Here is a 25,287-nt window from a genome sequence, read left to right as displayed (position 1 = left end):
CATTAGGTTACCTTTCACCATTATCCAATTTGTAACAGGTGAACCCCAAATCTGATTTCCTAGGCACAAGCAAACTGACAAAGTTAAACACAGATTTCAAAGTTGAACACAAAGTTAAGCACAGATTAAAACAGAAGAATTTTATACCTTTAGCATTTCCAGGAACTCTTTGGTTTTAATTGATGGCACATGAGGTTTGTTATTTTGATCACTATTCACACCTTTTATCGGCACAACTGAGGTTAAACTAATGGAAGTTTGAGGTATATTTCCTCATTTCTTTAAGGAAACATGACATGAGGTTTCTGGGTCTCAGATCTATCGGTTCTCTTTTCTTACGCCGGTTTAACTAGAATTTAGGTTCCTACACAGAGACTGCTCTTGGCTATCCTGTGGCCATGTGGACCTGCAGTAGGCAGAATTTCCTGATTCCTAAGAGACTCCTATGGGGAGTTTGCTGGTATGATAGAGACTGCACCCATTATTCTAGGAAGAATGAAGAAATGCCTTTTAGTCAACTGATCTGGCATCCCAGAGTCCTTCCTAGTCTGACTAAAATGTTCACTGCTCCACATAATTTGGAGTTGAAGCTCTGTCTCCACATCCTGGGCATTTTTATTCAGAGCCGACCTGGCCCACAGGTGTCCCTGAGTGGGCAACCTGGGTCCTGGGGTATATCTGATGCTTCCTCTGGAGATCAGATCAACGCGCCCAAGCCAAATTGGTGGGAGACCGAGCAGCGGCCTCAAATCAAAGTGCCCAAGACGTCTGTCTCTCAGGGGATATTTGGCTGCTCTCTGAATGGATGGGCCCACGGAATGGGGGTACATTGAGTTTACTGCTCTGGTTCCCAGCACCGTGACATTTCAGGGTCTGAGACTGCACGATTACCCAGACAGAAGCTCTCGCGTTAAATCGCAGGAAACAGTTGGCTGCTCTGTGAATCAAAACGCCCGAGCCTTCGAAAGTCTTGAGGGACATTCAGACTTACTTCTCTGGTTCTGCCACCCTGGGAATCAGAGATCCTGCCACGAGGCATTCCAGGGGCCGTTCTGGACTTGGGAGACAGGCTGACTAGATTTCAACCTGGAGCTGCCAAGCCCAATAGTGCTGCTTCCTCGAATATTGCTCCTTCTTCTGAGAAGGGGCCAAGGGTTTCTTGCTATTCTTACAGAGGTCCTTAAAGCCATCCTAGTTTTATGACTTTACTGTTTGAGTTTCCCAGTTAAACCAGCCATCAAAAGGCCATTAAGTGATTAGAAATTAATTGCTCTAGCTAACAGGCCTTGGGGCCCTGAGGCAATAGCTTCCTTGCTAGACAAAGGTACTTTCTTTTTCCACAGTTTTTAAGACATTTCAAAGCATTCTAACACAAACCTGTAAAGAGGGATTCAGTAGCAAGTAGTAGAAAGGTAAAACATGGTTAAAGGCTAATTATGCAAGGTTATGCTGGCCTGTGACCCCTGGGGAGGGGACCCACAGCACCCATCTTGGAGCTGCCCGCTGCCGCCTTCCCACATCACTCCCCAGGTAGCTGGGTGTGGTCAGATAGGAATGCAGCTTGCAAAGGCATGGACCCCCTGGGAGGGGCAAGCCCCCCCTTCCCCCCCCCCCCCCTCTCCACCATTGCAGTGCACCCCCTCGGGGTGCAATGGCAGGCAGGCCCGAGGACAAACACTCTGGCTGCTAAAACGGCTTGAGGAAGCTTCGTAGGGCCCGTGCTCTGCTGGGGAACCTGTCTTGGCAGGGCTGTGATTTAAGCCACTGCCCTATCACCCAGCCGTCCTGGCTGGGGTCAGATCTTCCAAGCCTGGGTGTGTGTGGCAGACGCAGAGTGTTCCAGGGCCCTGGTCCCTTTCCTCCCGGGATTACGTCCTGTGGGGGCTCACAGGCCAACCCACTTAAGATAGAGAACCAAAGCAAGGCGTTAAACAGGTGGTAGGCTACAGCCCCACTCACCAATAAACTCCTGGACCGGCTTGCCAAATGTTACTGGATTTTATTTAGGTTCTTGGCTATGCTGCAGAAATGAATTTCAAGAGCATGCCGGGTGAGTTAGGCCAGTAATTTATTCAGGCAGGGAGGGATGAGAAATGGGAGAAAATAACAGATCAGGGGTCCCAGGTAGAGAGGAAGGGGTTGAGAAGTGATAAAATGGGCTGATTTATAGACAATTCCCCGTTATAGGTGATAAATCCCAGGTTTACTTCTGTGGCCACGTGGCAGAGGAAAAATGGTGAGAGCAGTGCACAGAGGGCAGGAACGGGTCCAGAAGCAAGAGAGCAGAGAACCAGAGCGCTAGTTCAGGCCTTGGGTGGCTTTTTGGACTGTTAATTACTCTACCCCTTTGCTAATGGCAGGGTGGAGTTCCAGCTGTTTGCTGTTTTGATTGGTTACCCCACCCATCAATCCCCCAGGAGGGCCCAATGATAAAGTCCTTGGGGGATGTCCGGGCTTCTCCTGGCTTCCAGAAGAAGTCTTTGTTCTGAATAGCAGAATCTTGGGGGTGGGGGGTCCTCCAGCAGCCATCTTGGGGGTTATTGATGTCCACGTGGACTCTCTACCAGGTTCCAGATCCATCTATTGCTTCCCTATTTTACTAGCCTGCTTCAGATGATTAGGTGGAAGCTCCTCAATTACAGGTAAATGTGTTTTGAAATTTGAGAATTTTTTTTTGCACTTGTATCAAGATTCAAAAAATGCTACTGAAACTATAGTTTGAGTTTGTAAAATGTATACACTGTGGGAATGGAGATTCATTTCTTGTTTTGATTTGGTAGCATAGAAAGTGTATAAAGCAGCTTAGCATTCTGAAGATTCAAATGTTAGTTTTTGCAAAAATGATGTACCATAGTATAAGTTTCACATACTAAATGCTGTATTGCCTTGCAATTTTAGGTCGAATTCATTAAGAAATATTATCAAGTCTGCAGCAAAAGCTAATTTCCAAAGAACGGTGTTTAAAAAGAATGGTTGAGCGCAGTTCTTCTCATTCAGGAAAATTTCAACCCCAGCCCTGAGCTCAAAAGATTGCAATAAAACTTTACAAATGTTAAGCCACCTGACAACTGTGTAGATGGGCAAGGCAGGACATTCTTCCAGTTTCTATTTCTTAAGAAAATTCATGGAACTGACAATGGTTAAATCCATGACAGAGAAGGAAGTTCAATGTTGACACTACTGGTTCAGTAATACACGATTCTGGTATTTTCTGCCAAGCAGCTACCAGTGAACAATAAACAGCCATAGGCTTTAAACATCCTACACTTTCACAAGCTTTGTAAATGCTATCAGTAAAGCTTTTTCTGCTCCATGCATATTTTTAACCACTACTAGTTGCATTACATTTTACTTATTAGCAGGTTACACTTCACATTGTACTGAAGTAGTGTTTTCTCGGTTCCTTTGAAAATATTCTCTAGTTGTTCAACTCTATTAATGGAAGCTAATTCTTCAGTGTCTTCAAAAATCAGCAGCAGTTAGTTATACCCACTATAATCAGCTGTATTCTTTTCCACATGTTTAACATTAACCTAATAATGCTACATTACTAATCATCAGCTCCCATTTCAACGCAGATTCTACTTCCTAGTAACTTATACCCTAGAGTTTGTATGTGCATGTATGAATATCCTTCAATAAAACTTTATTTAAAAAAACCAGGGGCTTCAAAAGCATTGATTTCTTGAATAAGTAACAACAGCTGAGGGCTGGAGGTAGTATCCGTCAACTAATCAGGAGCCAAAGAAACCAGAGCCATTTTTTTCATTGACTATTTATGTTGCTCCCATGTCCTCAATCTTTGAGCAGCTATTCTCATCAAAAGCTACGCCTCAAGTTTATTTGCCTTGAACACATTTCTTTGGTCTACTGCAATCAAATACAATTTAACTAACTCACCATTAGTAAATGACTTTCCTTGTTTGGTTAACAAATGGAACACTCATAAACTTAACTTTGGCTGCATCCTTTTTTATTTTTGTGTATAGAAATTATGCTGATTAGATATATTCCAATTTTCGAGTTATTTTCCCATGAGTAGGGAATGTTATAATGAGTAGTCAACAAGTATTTTGTTTTTTCATTTTGCAGTTATAGCATCACTGAAAAATAAGCACAATGCTTTACCAGACAATTCAGTAAAAGATTTCCCACATCGCTGGGCCTTAAAAGCACTTTTCGTGTTTTGACATGATGGGTATGAACTGGCTGATAGAAAAAAAAAAAAAAATAATAAAATGGCATAAGAAGTGCTGTCAAGTAATACATAAAACTAGGAGAGCATCACAGGCAGTTTCTGTAGCAAATAGTCAACTTCCCAACTGAAGTGCTAAAGTAACCATGAAAAGTCAACTTCCCAACCGAAGTGCTAAAGTAACCATGAAAAGTCAACTTCCCAACTGAAGTGCTAAAGTAACCATGAAAAGTACGTAAATGATGAGTGTGGCCGCATTCCAATAAAATTTAACTATTAAAAAAACTAAAAACCATTCACAACTCATGGGCTTTACAAAAAACAGGCAGCAGCTACTTAGGGCCTGCACGCTGTAATTTTGTACCACCTGCTGGAGTAGATTTTACAGAACATGTGGCTCAAGAACACTAAAAAATGAAATAGTTTCAAAAGCCAGATTTGGGAAGGGTCACATTGTTCCTCTTACAGAAGTTATAAAATACTATTACTTAAGAGGACAGAAACCAAAATTGACATAAGCAATGAAAATCAGCAACTAAATGGCCATTAAAAAGGTATTCTTTATAATTCCTCTTTAAGAAGGTGAAGAATAAAAGAAACCAATCAGATCCTGGTATATTATGTCAGCTTTAACAGGAAGTTTTAAGTTGCACCAAATGCACTTATTTTCTAAGTCTTTCAGAATAAATGCACTTCTGGAAAGGAGAGAAAGAAATCAATTCTTACTATGTAGTTAATAATCTAACACTGTTGAAAAGCAGAAGGCTTAGATATTTCAGTTAAAAAACTAGTAATTAGTTTCAGTCAATGAAGAAAGTTACTGAGTTCAATTCAGGTGCCCAAATACAAAAAAAAATACAATATCCACCAAATAAATATAATAAATATGCCTAAATAAAATCACCAGTCATCAACACATGTAAGAAAACATTTCTGAAGCCTTTATTTACAAAAGCTTTAAAAACAAATACCACCCTCTGTTTTGCAATAATGTTTTGTTTAAAAAGGACCACCCAGTTACAGCTTGTAATATGAATAAAGAATGTACAAGGGAAACAAACCAATGTAGCTAACACTTGGAGACTTGCTAACATTGCTGATTGAAGTGCAGATAACACACATCATGACTTGTAGTCCATCATTTCAGGTAGAGATAATGATTACCAAAGACTTCCCACACATGCTCTGGTCTGGTCACATACTCTGAATGGTAAATATTTCACAGTCTCTTTTGTCAATATATATAAAATAGATTGCAAAGATATACACAAAAAATAAACAAGCATTACACTCCTCAGGTAATTTTATCCACGATATATATAGATATATATATATATTGTATTTTGTTGTTCTGCACCAAATCTATCATTATTTATCTTTGTAGCAATGATGAAAGCACAATTTTTGTTTTCTAATTTAATTTGATAAAAAATATACCTAAAATTTGCTATCTTTGGACTTCAATGAAATTGATTTGTGGAATCAACAAATCAAGAGCATCATAAGCATGGCTATAAAATTAAAAAGGAAAAATAAGGGTAAGCAGTAATGGAATTAAAGGAAGCAGATCGAGGGAAGTGTGCTGCCACAAAATAACTGCAGCTTCAACATCTGGGATACCAGTTTCCTGGCAGATACTCAAAATCCAATCACAAGAGATTTTTTCCTGAAGGGTGTAAAGCTGGTTTGAAAAATTCTTCAGTCACAGAGCAGCCTACACATGCCAATTAGAAATGGACAGACACTAGATGTGCTTGGAAGATTAAACACTACGTACAGAAACAGCAGTTACTAAGCTCCTCAGTAGTTTCTACGTCTTTTTTATGTTAGTCTTGCTGAATCAACCATTTGCACAATGCATACGCTATATATTCCATGGGACAAAAACAAGTAAATACTGTATAGTTGGCAGATGGTCACTTTCCCAGCTAAGAGCAAGAAAAACCAAAATTTCTGATAAAACAGAGGATCTGAGTCAGAGTCATGCTCTAAAGTGCAAAATTGATGGTCCACAATCTCAAATAGCTAGAACTCCTGCAGAATGGAAGGGAGAGACATGAAACAGGGAAATAAATTACAGTCAGTGCTAGTAGTTAATTTAGGAAAGGGGAAAAACAAACCAACCCCAAGTAGGTAAAGTTTATCAAAATAGTCACTATGATGTAGCTTTCCCCACTCTCTGTCACACACGCTTGCTAATAAGTGTATTATGTTAAGGCCAAATTTAATCTGAATGCTTCTCTTAGTAAGGTCTGCAATAGGAACGGTCATCTTTAGTACTAAAAAGCAGAAAATAAAATGGGCTATGAAAGGAAAAAAAAGGAATTGTCTATTGTTCAAGGGATTCAACCAGAGATAAAACCTATATACAAGCATGTGTGAAGCTCGAATAAAATAAAAATGAAAGGGCTATTTCATGTCATGACTGCTTGTTGGCTTCCTCTTCATATGCATTCCCTGTGCCATTCTGTACATAGGATGAACCAGAACCAAGGCCATACAAATGACCACAATATTTGGCATCATCAATATGATCTTCAAAGAACATCTAAAAAGGAATTTTGGAAAAAAAAAAAAAAAGAAAAAAAAAAAGATAATTTTAACCAAAAGGTACCAGTTGTAATTTATATTTTATCAATGTAAGTACTGACTGTTCATTAACAATAATGAGAGCTCTTTTCTATGGTGTTTATTTGAAGCCACAAATTTAACTTCAGCAAGTAAAACTAATGTCCTTGAGAAGAGCTCAAAAGAAATCAAAGGAAAAAAATGTATAAATGCTTTGTCTTTCCTATTAACATTTAGACCAGTATTACAAGAATACGTAATCATGGAATTACAGCAAACACTTTTATTCCATTAGTTTAACAACACTCAAGTGTAAGAATGAATGAAAATAACCAACCAACGGGGAAAAAAAACGTTTGGGACCGTAACTTGCCTTCAGTCTAAGTGCAAGGCTAAGCTGGCTAAAATAGTGAAACCATTAAACATGCTCTGGGCAGCAAAACAAAAAAAATTACATTAAATTAGTGTCCTTGAAGCAGTCGAGAAAAATAAAGATGAGCAATCAGTGCCAGAGAATCCACCATTAATTAACCATGAAGGCGTTATCTAAAAACATAAAGCCCATAATCCAAAAGGTTGTTTTAATTCTCTAACATAGCATTGGGAAGTACAAAACATATATAATTACTTGTCATCAATGGACACAGCCCAAGTCACCTTTGAATCAGTATCACTTGGCAACAGTTATTATGGTTTTTATTAATACAATTCTGCGTAAAGGTTTTAAATGCTCAGAACCATTCTGAGCCTCTTTAAATGTCTGAGAGGATATACTTAAAAGAATTCCACAGCAAATATTTTACAAAAAGAAAAACACTTTACAAGCAAAAAAATATTTAGTTTTCCACAACTAATTTTCTTCTTTTCACATTTACCTATAGCACAATGTACTTATACATATCCTAATTATGTAACCTTAAGAGTAGAATGGGGTACATTACACTTTCCATTCACCCCTAACTGACCCGTCTTAGAGGAACTGATCTCTGCCTTCTGGCACTTAAGCAGGTTCACCCAATAGGAATTCAATTCAACTACTACTTCCGATTTGACTCCATTAGAATTCAAGACCTTGGTAAGCCTCAATTTAGTGAAAAAGCATGAGTTCTACCCTTCAAATTTGGAATCAGAACACTGAAGAATGGCATGGGTAAATACTAACTTTACCGGCAGTTTAATGCCTGAGAAGGCAATGCTGGGGGAAGCCCTCGTGGTGGAGTGGCACTAACGTGGTAGAAAGGCCTCCGGAGTTACCACACTGGGGTTTACTCTGTGTGATCCTGGATAAAAGTTGCCAGCCTCGGGCCTCCATTTTCTCATCTAAGAAATAATATGGCTAGACACACATCAAAATTTCAAGGTTTTGATTCCATGGAGAACTTATTCCATTTCCTTCTAAACTACATTCCAAGATGATACCCTCGAAAACTTGCATTCAAGTACAGTAATGGGACTTATGTGGTACCTCTAATTTTATCTTCACTTAATAGGTATTTATTGCCAAGAAACTTTGGCCAGAGATCAGGCTTTTAATTCTCTCAACCTAAAAACCAACTGGGAAAAAGGCACTGATGTCTTCATACTTCTCTCATTTTGAAAAAGGCCATTCCTGTAAGCAATGAGTCAGATCCTGCCTGATGCTGCGGTCCTATCCGCTCAAGCTCTAACTGCTCGGCTACTTCCTGCAAGCCACCCTAGGAGAAAGCAAAAGGAGCCGTCAAGAGAGAAACACTGCAACACCGGAATTTATGACCAAAATATAAGCAAACCTTAGTATGCAAGCATGGCCCTTATGAGACAGGGAAACAACAGAAAATGGGAATTACTGATATATTTGTTAACTGTGGGGGCAGTCTATAATTTAACAGAAATGAGATCCTAACTGGGAAAATTTGTCTTCATTATGCTTAAAGGTATGTAGCAGGCAAATCATTTCCCTAAAACCTAAACATGTGGGGGATGCAGATCATAAACAGGGTAACAATCATCAAGTACATTCATGGTCTACCCACCAATCAATTATAAAATGAAAGGGCCAGTACAGTAACCTAACTCAAAATAGCATCTAAATAATTTTTACAAAACAAAGCCATTTTGAGTAATCAAATCATTAAGAATTCACTAAATGTGTTAACTCTGGTTTTATTACTTAAAAAGAAAAAAAAAAAGCATGTTCTTATATATAACTCATTAAAAGGTTCTGCTGCTCTGCCTGTGCTGATAACATCTGGGATTTAAAAAGCAATTTAAAGAGAATGAATGAAAGAAAAAGGAAGGAATAAGAGAGAGGAAAAGGAAAGAAGGGTGGGAGAGAATAAAGAGAAGGAAAGAAACAAACACCATTATCAATAACAAAAACAAATAAAACCAAAAAACAAATTCTTCTCCAAGCTGTTATGGCCTCTACCAGCAAACCAATCCTACACCACAGCTTGAAACAGCCTGAACAGCAGGTGCTTCTGTGCTAAAAATAGCAAGAGGCTTAGGGAGCTATCATTAGCAGGTGCTTAGGAAAGCAACAGAACAGGGTCATTCAGTACACATGACTAGAGGTCAAGAAGCACCTTTGCCACTAACCTGAAGTTCAACACCGCAGCTCACTCAGGGCATTTTCAGATTATCTGATACACCTAGAAATTTCCAGTAAGTTACATATAACTAGCAGTAATTCAGCTCTCTGGTCCTGAAAACCGTCATTTGCACAATGACAATTTTAGAAAGCATCTCCAAAGCCAGATAAGGAAGCAAGGAGACGCTGGGTTCTCAGCGTGCGACACTTTCATGGCGTGCACCCCTGAGCTCCCACAGCAGTAGGAACTGCTGGTTCACTTGAGTCACAGCTGCATGTCTCCTCAAAGCACACAGAATTCTGCTGCTCTTAGGTGCTACAATCCTGAAAAACACTTCCTAAAACTTCCTTGGCTATGTGCTGTATTAGAGACACACAACCTTAGGCCACAAGATGGCTTCAGGCGGCCAGTTCCTGTGGAAAGGCCAGCGTCCTCGTCGGCGCCTCCCGCTGAAGAGAAGCGCTCTTCCAGGCCCTACGCTGCCCCAAGCAGAACCTTACTTGCACTTCTGGGCAGCCTGGGAGCAGGAAACAATGAACCTTGGTCTCATCGAATAAAGACGACGTAGGTTCTAGTCATCAACTGCTCTGAGTATTTGTTTAGTTATGGCTTAAATACATGCACCTGAAAAAAACGGAACGGCCGTGTTCTGGGGACGAGCCGCCATGGGGAACTCCTTCTCAACCCAAGGAGCACTTTTCCTTCATGTGCTAGGTACTGGATTAACACAGGAAAAAACCTTTTCTTTTGAAAAAAATTAATGGTCAGAAGTAAAAAAACCATGACGTACACGGTGAACCCTGGCAGGCTGTACGCCACTGTCCAGGCAGGCCTACACGTTCACCGCGGCACACACCACGAACAGGCCGACCTCTCGGGGCCAGGGGTAAGAGCACTTCTAGCTACATAACTCTGGGAACGTAGTCCAAAGACTACAACCAACAAAAGACCACCTGGCTAAGCAAAACTCTTTTCATCAGAGTACCGAATACATCTGCACACCACTGGTGACCTCGGACTTGATCTTGGATAGGCAGGTCATGTGCACATTGGGACAGAGGGAGAACCTAAGCTTCTGCGCCTGAGGGTGGAGCCTGACTGGTCCTCACATTTCTGTCTTGGTTCATGATTTCCAATCTGGCAAGCAATGGCAAAAATATGACTCTAGGTTGGAAATTTATTGAAAACGTATTCTGGCATATGTTGAAGCTTTGAAAAAGGATTTGCTATAATTATGTGAGAAAACAAATCAGATGGTCAGCCAATATAAATGCATTTAATATAAAACCTAAAAATATGGTTTAGAAACAACATTCTATTCTAGAATCTTATGTCAGCTGCTCAGCCTGAATAGTGTAAGTCAAGGTAATTCCACTCAAAACCTTACTTTGAGATTTTTGCAGCTCTTCATGAGGTACTTCACATCATAAATAACAGGAAAAAACAACCGAAGGATCTCAAAGAAGTCGAGTTCTTCTTCAGGCAAGTTAGAGTTGGTCAGAATTTTGATTAAATAGCCAAAGTCATAACCACTACAAGAAGGACAAAAGAATACACAAGAGGCACCCATAAATACCACAGAGAGAAAAAAGTTTTTTTCTGAAACAAATTCTGTGAGTCACATTGTAGGCAAAAAAGAATGCACACTACAAAAACAGAGCAAAAATGTTCAGTTGTAATGGGAAAATACCTTCTTCTTACAGGGCTAAGAACTTGTTAACTTGTTACTTTATTCCATTACTCAGAGATATCAATATGCAGATCAATACAACCAACCCAAGCCTGCAGTCACTAAAATACTACTTTGTGGATCCTTGAATAGAGAACGCTTTAAGAATATCAAAGTGACCCTGGCAGACGCCTTAAAAAATTTTAAATGGCTATAGAAACAGAGAATAATGTCAAAACATAAAGTGAACTGGCAAAAGTAATGCAAATCTTCCATTTTTTTCTTTTTAAAGATTTATTTATTTTCCACTCCCCGCCTCTGTGTCCATTCTCTGTGTCCGCTCTCTGTGTCCATTCGCTGTGTCCCCTTGTATTCTCATCAGGTGGCACTGGGGATTTGTGTCTCTTTTTGTTGCATCATCTTGCTGAGTCAGCTGTGTGTGCAGCACCACTCCTGGGCAGGCTGCAGTTTCAAGGAGGGCGGCTCTCCTTGCACTGGGGCCACTCCTTGCGCAGGGGGCACCCTTATGTGGGGGTATCCTTCCGTAAGCCAGCACTCCCTGTGCACAGCAGCACTGCACATGGCCAGTTCACCACATGAGCCAGGAGGCCCTGGGTATTGAACCCTTGGACCCCCTATATAGTAGGCGGACGCCCTATCTGTTGAGCGACATCTACTTCCCAAATCTTCCATGTTTTACATCCTCTCATCTCCCTACCTCTTATGTAGCAATTGCATGTCCCCTCTTTCCTACACACCTTTCCTTCAAGGACCTCCAAGCCTTCCCTGAGGAGCCCAATCCCAGAGATTTCTTACATAGCACAAGCTGCTTTCTTGTACTGCCTTTTAAGTATACGTATTGTTTTCTCTACTAATTTAAGGGCAGGAGTGACATTTTTAGGCTATCGTTTCTTTCTTGAAAATAATTGGAATTCAATAAATACCTGATGAGAGATGCTATTAACATGCCTTTTGGAGGATAAAAATAAAATTTGTATTCCATGTTCAGAATAATTATTTCTATTTTTAAAAAGGAAAAGAAAAAGTTACTCTTGAAGGTCAGTAAGGATTATCAAGGTATAGGCCCTTTAAATTTTTGGTGGCTGGCAAGGAAGAAACTTTGCTAGTTACCTAAAATCAAAGTCAATATGGTATTTATTTACTACTAGTAAAACTATTAAGTCTTGCTCTCTACTATGACTATATTAGAATTTAGGATTTATGAATTTCTTAAACTATCCTTTATCTATTAGAAATACATTAGAATATGAAAATATTTGATGGCCTTTAGTAAAATAAAATCTTATAACAGACCTTGACAAATACTGAAGATACTGGAGTCTAATTTAGATTTCCAAGCTCCAAGACATGAACCACTGCTCATTTTTGTCTGTCTTAGTAACCCCAGTACCTAGCACACAGTATTTGTTCATAGTAGTTTTCTTTTGTTAAGTACAAGTCATATATAGCAAAAGGACAAGAAAAAATTTCCAGTTCTTTTGCATCTAATATCAAAGGATGTAAAAGGAACTCAAAAAATGTTCAAGTTAACAGAGAGACTTAAGTCTTTTCTTCTGAGGTACACGTTTAAGAAGAAGAAAAGAGAAATGATAGATGAGAATTATACGATCAATGCTTCCAATTAAAAAATTACCATTTAGGTGGCAGACTTAGCCCAGTGGTTAGGGCATCCATCTACCACATGGGAGGTCTGCAGTTCAAACCCTGGGTCTCCTTGACGTGTGTGGAGCTGGCCCATGAGCAGCGCTGATGCGTGCAAGGAGTGCCGTGCCACGCAGGGGTGTCCCCGTGTAGGGGAGCCCCACGTACAAGGAGTGCGTCCCGTAAGGAGAGCCGCCCAGTGCGAAAGAAAGTGTAGCCTGCCCAGGAATGGTGCCACACACACAGAGAGCTGACACAACAAGATGATGCAACAAAAAGAAACACAGGTTCCTGTGCCGCTGACAACAACAGAAGCGGACAAAGACGACGCAGCAAATAGATACAGAACAGACAACGGGGGTGGAGGGGGAAGGGGAGAGAAATAAATAAATAAATCTTAAAAAAAAAAACACTACCATTTAGCACTAGAGCAAAGTTTCAAACAGGAATGTTCTTCACTATAATCATTCAACAGGCCAGAGGTGGAAAATAAATAAACCATTCACAAGGCCACTTTTAGTTCCTAGACTGCCAGTTTAATTTTACCTAGAGAGGAAAACTTTCTCTAACCTGGAAGTCTGTTTTTACAAAATATAACTAATTTCCTTTCTAGAAGTTTGTCAACAATCCAGTTTTATTTTACAATTATACTGTAAGGAAATTAAAATTATCACCTAACTGAGAATGTACTGTGTGCAAAGCAGTTTTATAGGTCCTTTAAATGCATTACTGATCATTACAACAATCCTACAAGGTATTCCTCCTCAGTGATGCCCTCCCCGAAGACCCCCTTTATTTATACAAGTATCCACACACATGCTCACTCTTAACACTCCCTAGCCACCTTTGCTATTTTATTTTTCTCCATAGCACTCGTTAATCACTATCTAACAAACTACAAATTTTATCATGTAAAAAAATTGCCTGTCTACCCCCACCAGAATATAAGCTCCATGAGGAAAACGATTTAATCATTTCTGTCCCAGCTCAATCCCTAGGCTCTCACAGTACCTGACATAAGGTAGATAAATTAGCCTGTAAGGGGACCAACATTAGCCTCTTACTGGGAGACAGCTACGTGGCATCAGTTTTTTCTAGAACTAAACCTGAACTTGCCGATTCAGTGACCCAAGCAAGTGGCAAGGAGGTAGGAGACAGTGAGGCAAATGCCGTTTTGATCCACTCTTTTTACCTGTGAAATGATAACCATTTGACCCCTTCACAGAGGACGACTCCAGACGTCATAAGAAGCTCTGCAAAGTACTGGGTCTCAATTCCTTCCTCTTCGTGCTTCTTAAACTGGATACCAGACGTTGTCAGTAGCTCGATGGAGTCCTGGGCATACATGTCCTCCCTGGCAGGAAAGAGAAAGGCCACATTCAAAAGCGCCATCCTTCAAACAGCTGTCCTCCCGCTTACGTCTAAAACTCCAGCGCCAGGAACAAACAGGGAAAGTGGGCTGGCTTGGGTAAAACCGCTACGGCAATCTACATATAAGCAAGAGAAATGCCATTTAAATAGAAAAGCCGTTTTTTCAGAAAAGTATTCCAACAGTAAATAGCGATTTTGAAAAGCCTACTGGTAAGACTTTGCTCTTTACTCTCAACTCAATTCCATTCATCTTTCACAGAGTAATAAATGTAACCAGGTGTGAAAAAAGGTCCTTTACTCACCAGGCCTAGCACCACAGAACAGCAGCTAAGCTCCTGTGTGCGGCGCTCAGGCCAGCAGGCATTTTAATGCTGCCCGATGCAGCTGCACCTGCGAGTGCCTGGCTCCAGCGCCCATGCCCCCATGCGCCCACGCCCCCGGCAGCACCAGGAAGGAGGCCAGCTGGAAAACGTCTGACACGGCTGAGTTAAACTACATTCCATCTTAAAGAAAAAGGAGGTGCCTCCTCTCACAAATGATAAGCCTTTCAAATGGCTCCAATAGCAGTAAACTGTTTACAATTAAGGACTCCGCTGTAATAGCAATTTATTCTCCCAACAATCCTAATCCTGGAAGATTGTGTTCCCAAATCAAGCCAAGACATCTAAATATAAACTAATCCTCAAAGATTTCACTTAGGCCAAAAAGAAAGCCTTCTCTATTTTCCAAGCACAAATACACAGGGATCCAAAAATTAAGTATTAAATAAATATCAACATGCAGATGTATGTTTTTGAGAACAAATGAAAAGGATGCTGTAAAGTGGCCTTTGGATTGAACTTTTTTAAAATTTACTTTTTAAAATTGTAAGATACGCAAGTTTTCACAATTGAGCAAATAAGAAAATTCTGGATAAAAAAGTTTTATCAAAACTAATTAATCCAAAAGGAACTTTCACTTGGACCAAAAAGTACTCTGAAGGTTTATTCCAGGGCAATCAATTTGCTTCTAAGTATCTTGAAAACTAAGAAAGCTGGGAACTGAAATATTTCAATACAGAAATGTACACAAGAATCACTTTTAGTCAAATGTTCCCCTGTGAAAATCACTCAATAAGGTGCCTTAACTAGCATACCTGAATAAATCCAACACAAATCTCCTCAGTTGAACACAGGTAACACTGGCCTTACTGTACTAAAAAATACTTACTTTTAACAACTAGACTCTCATTTGGCAGGTTAAGACGTGCACACTGAAAGGCATGCTTCAGCAACTAAATAACCAAAGACTAACATATTCTCTCTCCAGCCTCACGATATTTGAGGGCATATGCTTGCTTTACTTCTACTTTGATTCACTTTCACTCTCTCCCAATCAGAACGTAAGCTTCAAGAAGGCAATTTTGTCTTTTTGTTCAATGTCACCAGAAAAAGCATATAAATGAACTAAACACAATTGTGAGTGTTGTGCTATTTATACACCAGCATTTCTCCAACTTGCCTAAAGATACTGACCACACAAAGAGCTTGCCAAAATGTATTTCCAGATCCACAGTCAGACCTATTGAATCACAATCCCCAGGAGAGACACCTGGATGAGTATCCCATGTGTTTCATAAAAGTGATGTAGGTAAACAAAGATACATGTAGGTATAGATTCTTCTTTCTTTTTTTCTGCATAGTTCATTTACCATGATTCAAATATCTTAATGTACTTCCATCTAAATTCTGATGGATGAAATATTTTACAATTTGGAATCAATTTCATGCTTTATAATACCAAACTCATTAGAAAGATAAAGTTGGAAACACCATGCAGGTTAGCTAAATCTCCAAAAAGGATGAAGGAAACTTCCTGTGGTAAGGGGAATTTCATAATTGTTATGACTCAATTCTCCAAATCAAGACTGTTCTCTTTCCTAAAGTATCCATTTCATGATTTTAAATCTTTCCATCTTGCCTTCTACACTCTCAAAATCCTTAGCAAATGCAGAAAAATATTAAAATATACTAATCTCAAAATATAGTTAAAATATCATTTAGCCATGTATAAGAATTGCTGTGGGTGCTGGTTTGGCTTATCAATTATAAGAACAGTCTGTTTAGAACAGTAATGAAACAGTTATGTAACCTCTCCCAACACCAAAGATAAAACAACTACTGAAGTTAAAGGCAGCAAAATGGCCTAATAAATGAATGTGAATGAAAGCCATATACAAATCTCTAAAAAAAGGGTTTTCCAAAAAAGTAGAGAGCTACTTTTTTATCCAAAGGGGATAGAACTCGTGGAAATAATCAGATTACTAAAAGGAAGGTCAATGTACCACTCTTTTTAATACTGAAAAATTGGTAAAAACCAAAACATCTACCAATAATGGACTGATTTCAGTCTTAGAACACACCATGCAAAAGAATATCAGACAATTGTTAAAAAAAGTCAAAACCAAAACCAAAACTATGAAGACTTCAGGGATACACTAAGTTAGTGTGAAATAAGTAAAATAATAGGCAATATGATTTTGTTGTATAAAGTATAGGAGTCAACAAATTTTAATTTCTCTACATAGATATATATATATGACATACAAACATAAATATAAATATATACACATTTATAGGTTATAGACATTTAAATACATAAATATAAATCATTTTTAAAGGAGATACCAGGAATTGAACCTAGTACCTTGTACATGAGAAGCCGGCACTCAACCACTGAGCTACATCTGATCCCTTTTATATAATGAGAAAAAATAATACACAAAAAATTATGGAGATCCTTCCTATAACCAAAATAAATTTGGGAAGGAAACACTAAATACTACATTCTACAACGCTGCCTTATAGGATTTATGGCAATTAGTTGTGAAAGAAGTATTATAGAAGATTTAGACACACATCTCGAATTAAATCATTTAAAAGAAAAATCCTCAAATTAGTAAAAGAAAAATTCTGGGCCAGGTATAACCAAGCCTTTCTAAAGTAGACAATTTTCAAAGTAATCTGTCAACTCAAAGGTTCTAAATAATTATCAAAGTAATATTTGGATACCATGATGCTTTATGAGGTCTACTCCAGGTCAAAACAATAAAATTATTATAAAAACTACATTCAGCTAAATTTCCCTCACAACTGAATTAGGCTTTAACACGAAAAGATACCCATCCCATAAACTGCCCTTTTTTTTTTTTAAGATTTAATTTATTTACCACCCCCCTCTGCCCCGTTGTTAGCACTTGCTGTCTGTTCTGTGTCCATTCACTGTGTGCTCTCTGTGTCTACTTGTCTTTCTCTTCTCGTCTTTAGGAGGCACCAGGAACTGATCCTGGGACCTCCAATGTGGGAGGCACTCAATCGCTTCAGCTACCTCGGTTCCACTTCCCCATAAACCACCCTCTTTAAAAATCTTAGCAAAGAGCCAGGAAAAACTTGAAAGTGAACAGTTCCTAGCTTCAAAACAGGACATGTGCAGAGGGCCATGTGCTCTAAATAATTTAGGTTATTTATGTAAAATACCTTCGTTAGCCATTTACCACAAAGAATTTTAATGTCATCCACCATAAACAAAGGTAGATTGTGACCTACCATCAGTATTCACCAAGTTACATTTCTACTAAAAGCATCAAATGATTTCCCTGTTTTCTAGTTTGCAGCCTTTCAAATAAGCTGTTTGTCTACTGGGTATCGTCCTGAAAGTATTAGATAAGCCAGGCAATTAGCCAAAATAAAGAGTTTGAAAGTCACAATTATCTACCAACACAATATTCAGAATACTAGGACCAGAATATTTGTTCATCTTTTCCTTCATGAAGTTCACTGTCTGTTCCACAGGAAATAAGATTCCATGTCATTAATGAAAACCTATTTTTTAACTTCTGTCTCCTCAGCTAAACAGTAAACTGACTCAGGGCATCTTATTTCCCTCTATCGTTCACTGAGGTGGCACCATCATTTTTCATTTCTCAAATTCAATGACAGAAAGGAAGAGAGAAAATTCAGAACTCTTTAGGCCTGGTACAGTTCAATATCTTTTCTCTAATACTCACAATCTGAAGTCCAAACCACCACTATCTACTGTCTATTCCCGAAATTCCAACGTCATGGTTCAAAAAACTTTGATCGCATCCCCTACCCCCATGCCATATGGCCACTTAATTACCATCCTCAGCAATGTCCATTTCACACATAAGAAATTATTACGCCTTTCATGACTTCATACATTCATGTCCAACAGTCAGCATCAAAATGGTCAATTCTTAAATTCTGTTCAACACAGTAAATGAATGACAAAACACCGTGCCAAATCTGACTTCTGAACTTGGAACTTTTCTTCTGATACCACAAACTTAATTATTACACTTACCCATTCTTGTTTTAATCATGCTAGCTTCTCTCTTGCCCTATTACATAGTATCTGTTATATACCTTAGATTCCTTTTACAAATAGTATTCCTGAAATATTAGTGCACTCCCTTAACTTATTGTCACTGTTGCTTCAAATCTGTTCTAATATCTCACTTTCACCCTTTCCATTCTCCCTCTCAAGAAAAGCTGAAGAAACTTATATTGAAATAGTAAAGATCTGGTCGATTATAAATTCAGATGTTCATTTTTAAGCTGGCCCTGGACTCAGTTTGGCATATCTTTTTCACACTTTTTTAAATCTTCTGACTTCTTCACACTCAAAGCAGAATTTCAGCCCTCTTTCTTTAAGCTTTCAATACTATTTGTTCCCTCTACAATTTCAGTACATGGCCTAACTCTATATTTACTTTACAAAGAAATACGAAATCATCAACATACCTATGTTTATACCTACCCATGAATCTTAAGATTTTTTCCCTTTACACTCAAAAGATCTCTCATCACCAAAGCTAATCTCTACCAGTGCCTTAGATGTCATTCCACCTTGATTCTTAAGATTCATTAAATGTATCAACATTTTAAATCCATTCTCAACAGCCTGCAACTGACAATTGCACTTTTTAAATACAACTGTGCATAATCTGTAAAACAAAAAATAAAATCACCCTCCATTTGATTTTGTTGTCTCTTCTATTCCATTGTACTCATTTCCTTTTCATTTCACTATCATTTTCCTTAAATGAGGTATCACGGAATCCTCAATCCCCTATAATCTCTACCACCCTATGAAAATGACTCCCTCAAATATCAAGATTTAGTGTGATCATCAAATCTGACAGCCTTTGTTTTTTCAATTATTTCTCATCCTGTTTGACTTGTCAGTATAATTCTGTCCATAGCTTTCTTCTCCTCTTCAGAGCTCATCAATATTCTACTTCAATTTTCATGTATATATCAAATCCAAATTCAGTGTGGAGAGAATTCCCATACATTGATTCAGTATTTAAGTTTGATTTTGGACTCTGGGGATAGAGAGCAGACAAAAGCATTATGGGAACACTGTTATAATGACCATAACCATCTTTCTGGAGCTGTATATTCCTACTGCCTAGTACAAGGCAGTTGATGAAAAAAACAATTTCACCTTTCTTTAAAATTCCTAAGGCTCTATTCACGGTGCGCTCTCCATGTTATACAGTACTGGTTCTATCCTCTAATTGACTTTTCTATTTAAACTATGCTTTAAAATTATATTCTTTTCCTCAAATATTTCCCAAGACACTAAAACTTTGTACTTTGGTGGTAAAACTGCAGTTGTCCTCTTTATATAAGAAAAAAAAAAGTCTTCAAAAAATGGTACTAACCCAGCAGTTGCTATGAGAACAAAGATATTTCTAGAAAAAGAGAAACAGTTCATTTTACCAAATCTGAGACCCTGGTGGGTCGCCCCCTCCCCCATGTACTGCGATCACAAGTAACAAAGAATGTTCTAATGATTAGCTTAGAGAAAAAAAACATGGCACAAATGAAATGATACAGAACTAATTAAAGGAAAGGGCTATCATTTGGAAAAAGGATAGAAGGCAGTTGTTTCAGTGTTTCAGAGCTGAAGTACTGATTAAAGGGCATCATCATTTGAATGGAGATGAGTACTGTTTACACTTTACAAGGCTCTGGATGGTATATTATTAAACTCTGCACAGTAAAATAAAAGTCAGGCTAAACACAACCCAATTATAAGCCAAACTACTGTACTACTGACAATTCCACCCCCTAAAATCATCAGCCTGCTCTTCATTAGATTTTATGTGCTAAATAGCACATAACAAAGAATGGGAGGTTCCTACATCGTCTCTGTCATTCATGCTCCTATAGCTTCATTTCCTAGATGCTGAATCACGTCACACAAGAACAAGGGAAGTGCAATATTATAACATACCTAAAATTTTACTTCCCTAGGTTAGTTTATAAACAACCTGCCCTTGCCCCAAAACTCTCTAAACATCCCTCAGCTGTCTGATTCTTCCAACCATTGATATGGAAGTATTATAACTAAGGAAGCTGGATTAGACCTAGGGCTTGGGCCAGAATTCAGATTCTGGCAGAAGTGTGTGAAACAGAAGGCTCAAGGATCCTATTACTTCTCCTGTATCTAATTTCAAAGAGGTTTTGTGGACTGACTTGGGAACTACAACCACTATACAACATAGCTTTGAAAGGAAAATTCAACCAAGTTTTTAAGAAGTATTTTACCACCTCTGAAATATAATCGATTCATAAACTGAAGTGTGGCTGCAACAAGATCTATTCATAAAAGCAAATATCACAACAAAAAAATATATATTTCAAATTGCAACATAAAAACTTTGCAAGTAAAATTGACATAAAATTATTTTTCTATCAATAAACATTTCCAATCCCCAACATTTTCTAAATCTGAAAAAAGCATTAGCCATACTTTTAAAACAAGACATATAAAATGCAAATTATTTGAGTTTAAAGTAGTCTTCTTTATCCCATATCCCATTTTGGACCTGGGATAAAAAAGAATCCCAACCTTTTGCAATTTTAGGTTTACCAGGATAACTACACCAAATTCAATTACAATTTCACTATACTTGAGGGAAGTCGGGTCCTGAAATGAAACTAAGGAAAAAAGTTTGGGTGTATTTATTTCCCACTTACGTCAAATTAAATTTAAAATTAAACTGCCATGTTGAAGTCCCTGGAGGGTATTCTCCTTGCTCATTCATAAATGTCAGTCCTAGCTGAATTATCTTTAACAAGTCCACATTACACCGCAAGAGCTGGTACTGATAGTCAGCATTGCTCCGGAACTCTCCAATGGGCCTTGCAACCACACCTGGAAACTCGGTGTCCTGTAAAACAGGTTGAAGATTCATTATTTACCAAACAGTCCAACTACAACCCACAAATTCCCAGAATAAATGAATAATTTTTTGGTGTAAGTCAAAATGCTATTTGATACAAGCACATTTAATTACAAGGTAGCTTTTTAAAAATTCCAACTAGGAAGAGACTTACTTTTTAGAATCACAAAATAAAGATTTTTAAAATATGAATTTCATGATTTTTTGTAGGTTTTTTTAAGGAGATACCAGGGATTGAACCCAGGACCTCATACATGGAAAGTGGGTACTCAACTACTGAGCTACATCTGTTCCCCAATGAGGGTTGGTGTTTTTTGTTTTGTTTTTAGGAGGTACTAGGGACTGAACCCAGGGCCTCACACATGGGAAGCAGGCAATTAACCACTTGAGCTATATGCACTCCCCAGCAAGACTTTTTCGTACGTATTTTATCAATAAAAAGCACTATGTATAAGACACACATGATTAAGTACAACCAAGTACTCCATACCTAAGGGAGAGGAAAAAGCTTCAACTCATGTCCCCCCTCAAGGGGTATATGAAACTATGTTCACAGGGTTCTATGTTAAGACAAAGTTTTTTAAATAACTGGTTAAAAAAGCAGAGCAGAAAATGCATTACACTTTCCAACCGTTTCTGAGAAAAGGTTTATTTGTGCACCAAAACCCCCTATTTAAGCATTATTAGACTTCTTAATTTCTTCAACTAAAACAGTACTCTCTCTGTATTCCACAGAAAGCATGTTGCCAAGAATTTCATGCCACCCCACTCATTCCTGTAGGATGTTACCTAGTCTCTAATCCTGACATTCCTTATCATCTGAGAAATAAACGGTCACTATAAATTTTCAATGAATAAAACAACTCAACTCTATTATGGGTACATATACCTTTATGTAATAGAATGTTATCTACATACACACAAATCTTCGTATTTTAACATGTCCCTCCCTAAAGAAAAGAGATTTATTTTTTTGTATTAAAATTACTGAGAAAATGATGTATCAGTACAGAATTAGAATTCAAATTAGGGCTAGCTAAGAATAGAAAGTAAATCTGAAGCCACTATGTAACAGTAAGGCAATTAAAACTACTATAAATGGGTCCGACTCAACCACCACTTTATTGGATGCTATGTTATGCTAGGTATTGGAAGAGGAGAGAACGCTTCAGGCGCCAGCCTCAAGCTTTACGACTCTAACAGTCTAGTAAAGATACATAAGGCACAACAGTCCCGAAGATATATAATTACCTGCGTAGGAGCAGGATGGACAGACCTGATAGCACGCGCAACGCAGAGCTACTGAAACAGTAGTGTGTTTGTGGAACTTCAGCGACAATTTTTAAAAAAATACAGACTAAGAATGTTTCCCTGGCTGCGTTTTTTGTTTGTGATTGACAGCCAGGAGTTCCTAGCATCCAGTAATTGGTCTGGTACTATCAGCTAGGCCTTGGTGCTGTGAGGTGCTGAGCTGACACTAATAGCTAGGCCCTACTGTTCTTCCATTGAACATAAACCATTTTGCAGACCTCAACATCAGACAAAGTGTTCTATAATCATGTCTGAACTCAGACAAAACCAAACATTGTCCAAACCACAAAAATGACCAAACACCCCCAAATATGGCTAGTATGAGTGACTGCTGCTACTTTACAGGTTTAGCCTTTTTCTACTCTTCTCTCCTTCTAGAGAAAACCTATTAAGATACCCAATCATAAACTTATCCCCACTCTCTGATGGCATCCAACCCAGAGCAAAGTCTTTCTTCCCTATACACTCCCTAAAGTCATGTGACACAAGTCCCAATCCTAAAAGTCCTAACACCCTTTTACTCAAGTGGCTCTGCTTCCCTATGGTAAAGATTTTCCCTCCCTGCAATGAAATAATAAACCCAACCTGTGAATTACAATTATGTTCCTAGTGGACGTTGATAAAATTTTTCTCTTCATGATTAAATTAGTCCCTAAAAATCAACCAGAAGGGCAGAGTTCAAGACATTTTTAAAAAACTTCAATTCTCCTTTTATAAGAGTTATTTTAAAGATTTGGTTATGGGCATACCATAGCAACGTAATTATATTTTCGGATAACCTGACGAATTTTCTTCATCTCTTCATCCAGGTTGCAAGCCCAAACTTCACAAATTCTTTGGCTATGATCTACAGTTGCTGCTGGCATAGTGAGGGCACAAGGGAGTCTAGATGCCAAGCATCAAATGTTATACTTGATTGGAGATTAGTTTCATAAAATACTTTATCCTTTATTTGTGTACCTGTAAAAATAAAAGCCAAAATAGAAACCAGCTATATCAAAAATCAGAATCATAGAATAATGGAGCTGGTAGAGATTCAAGTATCATTCATTCAAGGTCCTTGATTCTTAAGAAAATCAAAGTTTAAGAAGCAACTTGTCCAAGGTCATACAGCTAATCTGCAGAAAAAAATCAGGACTACACCCAGGTTTCCTAGTTCTAATCTGGGTGTCATTTAAAAATAGCATTGTACATACTAATCACATTTTTAATACTTCCCCTTTACTGATGATGACTCCAAATTTAATTCACCCTCTAAATAAAATTTTGCTAATATTATCAGAGCTAAGGTAGTGTTTGCCTTTATTCCTCATTAACAGAACACCTGAAATCTGACCTGATTAGAAACTTTTTTACTGGTAATTATTCAAGCAAGATGAGAGGGGGCAAAAATTTAAAAAAAAAATTTTTTTTTTCTTAAAACAACCTCTTTCTGAGAAATAAGTACCAGCCACAGAAATTGTCTAGATGTCAGTAACTGCAGATGGAACAAAGAAGGCAATAGCGACTGCATTTTACATTTTGTCTTTCTAATGCTCTAAAAATTGGAGCATTTTAATTTTTTCTGGTGACCATACGCACATCTCACGTTTCTGGTCCATAAACATAGAGTTAATGGTACATAACGGTGCCGATACAGATTTTGGGGCGGGGAAATGCCAAAAACTTCATTTTTCAATCAAGTTTGGAAAAAACAAAACAAAACATAACAAGCGTGAAAGAAGACGGTATTATGACCCATTCTGAACTCTGCAGTCACAAATGCAAGCTCGAGTTCTTCTGCTTTAAGAAAACAAGGAGATCCAGGGGATCGCTCCTTTAAAACCCAACCACCTCCCCAACCAGCGGGACACACACACACACACACACACACACACGAAAGACTTATTAGCGTAACACACTAACACACACACACACACACGAAAGACTTATTAGCGTAACATAGCTTTCCTCCACCTCTCTCTACCGCAGTTCCAGAAGCCCGGAAGAGGAACCAGAGGCTTTCTCATTACAGGCGGTAGCATCTCTGTACCGCAGGCTCCCAGAGAAAGGAAAGGACAGAGAGAGGCATTCAAGTCCTAGATAACCTCTTCCCTGGCAGGGAGACTGCGCGAAGGTGATAACGATCATTTACTGGAGCCAGATTGGCTGCCAAGCACCGCTGCGTGAAGGCATCCGAGGATCGGAGGATGTAGGCCACCGCCCTCCACTCCCAATTTCCGCCCCACAACATCGAAGTCCCAGGTACAAAGCCTTGACGTCATCACTTCGCGCCACCCCCGGGACAGACCCTCAACCTCTTTACCCTCCCCCCGCCCACCCGCCGCCTAGTCCTTCCCTCCCGTAGGCGCTCCCCAGCTGGCGCCATCGTGCGCCTCTCAGGCTCCGCGTTCCCGACCCCCTTCTACTTCCCCGACCCGCGTCCCCCCCTCCCGCCTGCGGCAGACGCAAGAACTACTTGTGTCGCTGAGCTCGCGCTCCTCCTCCTCCTCCTCGCCATAGAGACAGCACCCGGCGGCAGCGGCGACGGCGGCGGTAGCGGGCGCCCCATAGACGCCTCTCGCCCAGCAAGCGGGAAAGGGGAGCCGGAGCCGCGACGCACCGCGCTGCGCCGTCGCTCTGCGCACGTCCTGGCGCGGGCGCTCGGTGATGACGCGCACGCCGAGGGGGCGGGGCCCGCGGAGGG

The 25,287-nt window shown here is 39.1% G+C and overlaps 1 protein-coding gene across 2 annotated transcripts; it reads right to left on the bottom strand.

The window, feature by feature from the left end:
* Window positions 1-5,115: 5,115 nt before the first annotated feature.
* CNOT7 (CCR4-NOT transcription complex subunit 7) lies at window positions 5,116-25,261 on the bottom strand. Of its 2 annotated transcripts, none has more exons than XM_058289970.2 (7): window positions 25,060-25,261; window positions 23,351-23,561; window positions 21,085-21,278; window positions 13,857-14,018; window positions 10,721-10,865; window positions 8,347-8,457; window positions 5,116-6,743 (listed from the first exon to the last, which is right to left on the bottom strand). In XM_058289970.2, exons 2-7 carry the CDS (start codon window positions 23,465-23,467, stop codon window positions 6,615-6,617), a joined length of 858 nt encoding a protein of 285 aa, XP_058145953.1. In that variant the 5' UTR covers window positions 23,468-23,561; window positions 25,060-25,261; the 3' UTR covers window positions 5,116-6,614. The 2 variants fall into 2 exon arrangements, with proteins under 2 accessions (XP_058145953.1, XP_058145954.1); XM_058289971.2 differs by lacking the exon at window positions 25,060-25,261 and adding an exon at window positions 24,558-24,988.
* Window positions 25,262-25,287: the final 26 nt, after the last annotated feature.

Source organism: Dasypus novemcinctus, chromosome 29 (genome assembly GCF_030445035.2).
Source record: "Dasypus novemcinctus isolate mDasNov1 chromosome 29, mDasNov1.1.hap2, whole genome shotgun sequence".
NCBI lineage: Eukaryota > Metazoa > Chordata > Mammalia > Cingulata > Dasypodidae > Dasypus > Dasypus novemcinctus.
This window is presented reverse-complemented; position numbering and strand designations above follow the sequence as displayed.

Coding starts and splice junctions, on each gene's coding strand:
- CNOT7 (XM_058289970.2), bottom strand. CDS start 23,467: ATGCCAGCAGCAACTGTAGATCATAGCCAAAGAATTTGTGAAGTTTGG. Junction 8,458..10,720: donor AGAGCTGCAAAAATCTCAAA/GTAAGGTTTTGA, acceptor GCTTTCTCCTAG/GGTGGCTTGCAGGAAGTAGC. Junction 6,744..8,346: donor CCTTTTTCAAAATGAGAGAA/GTATGAAGACAT, acceptor ATTCCTTTTTAG/ATGTTCTTTGAAGATCATAT.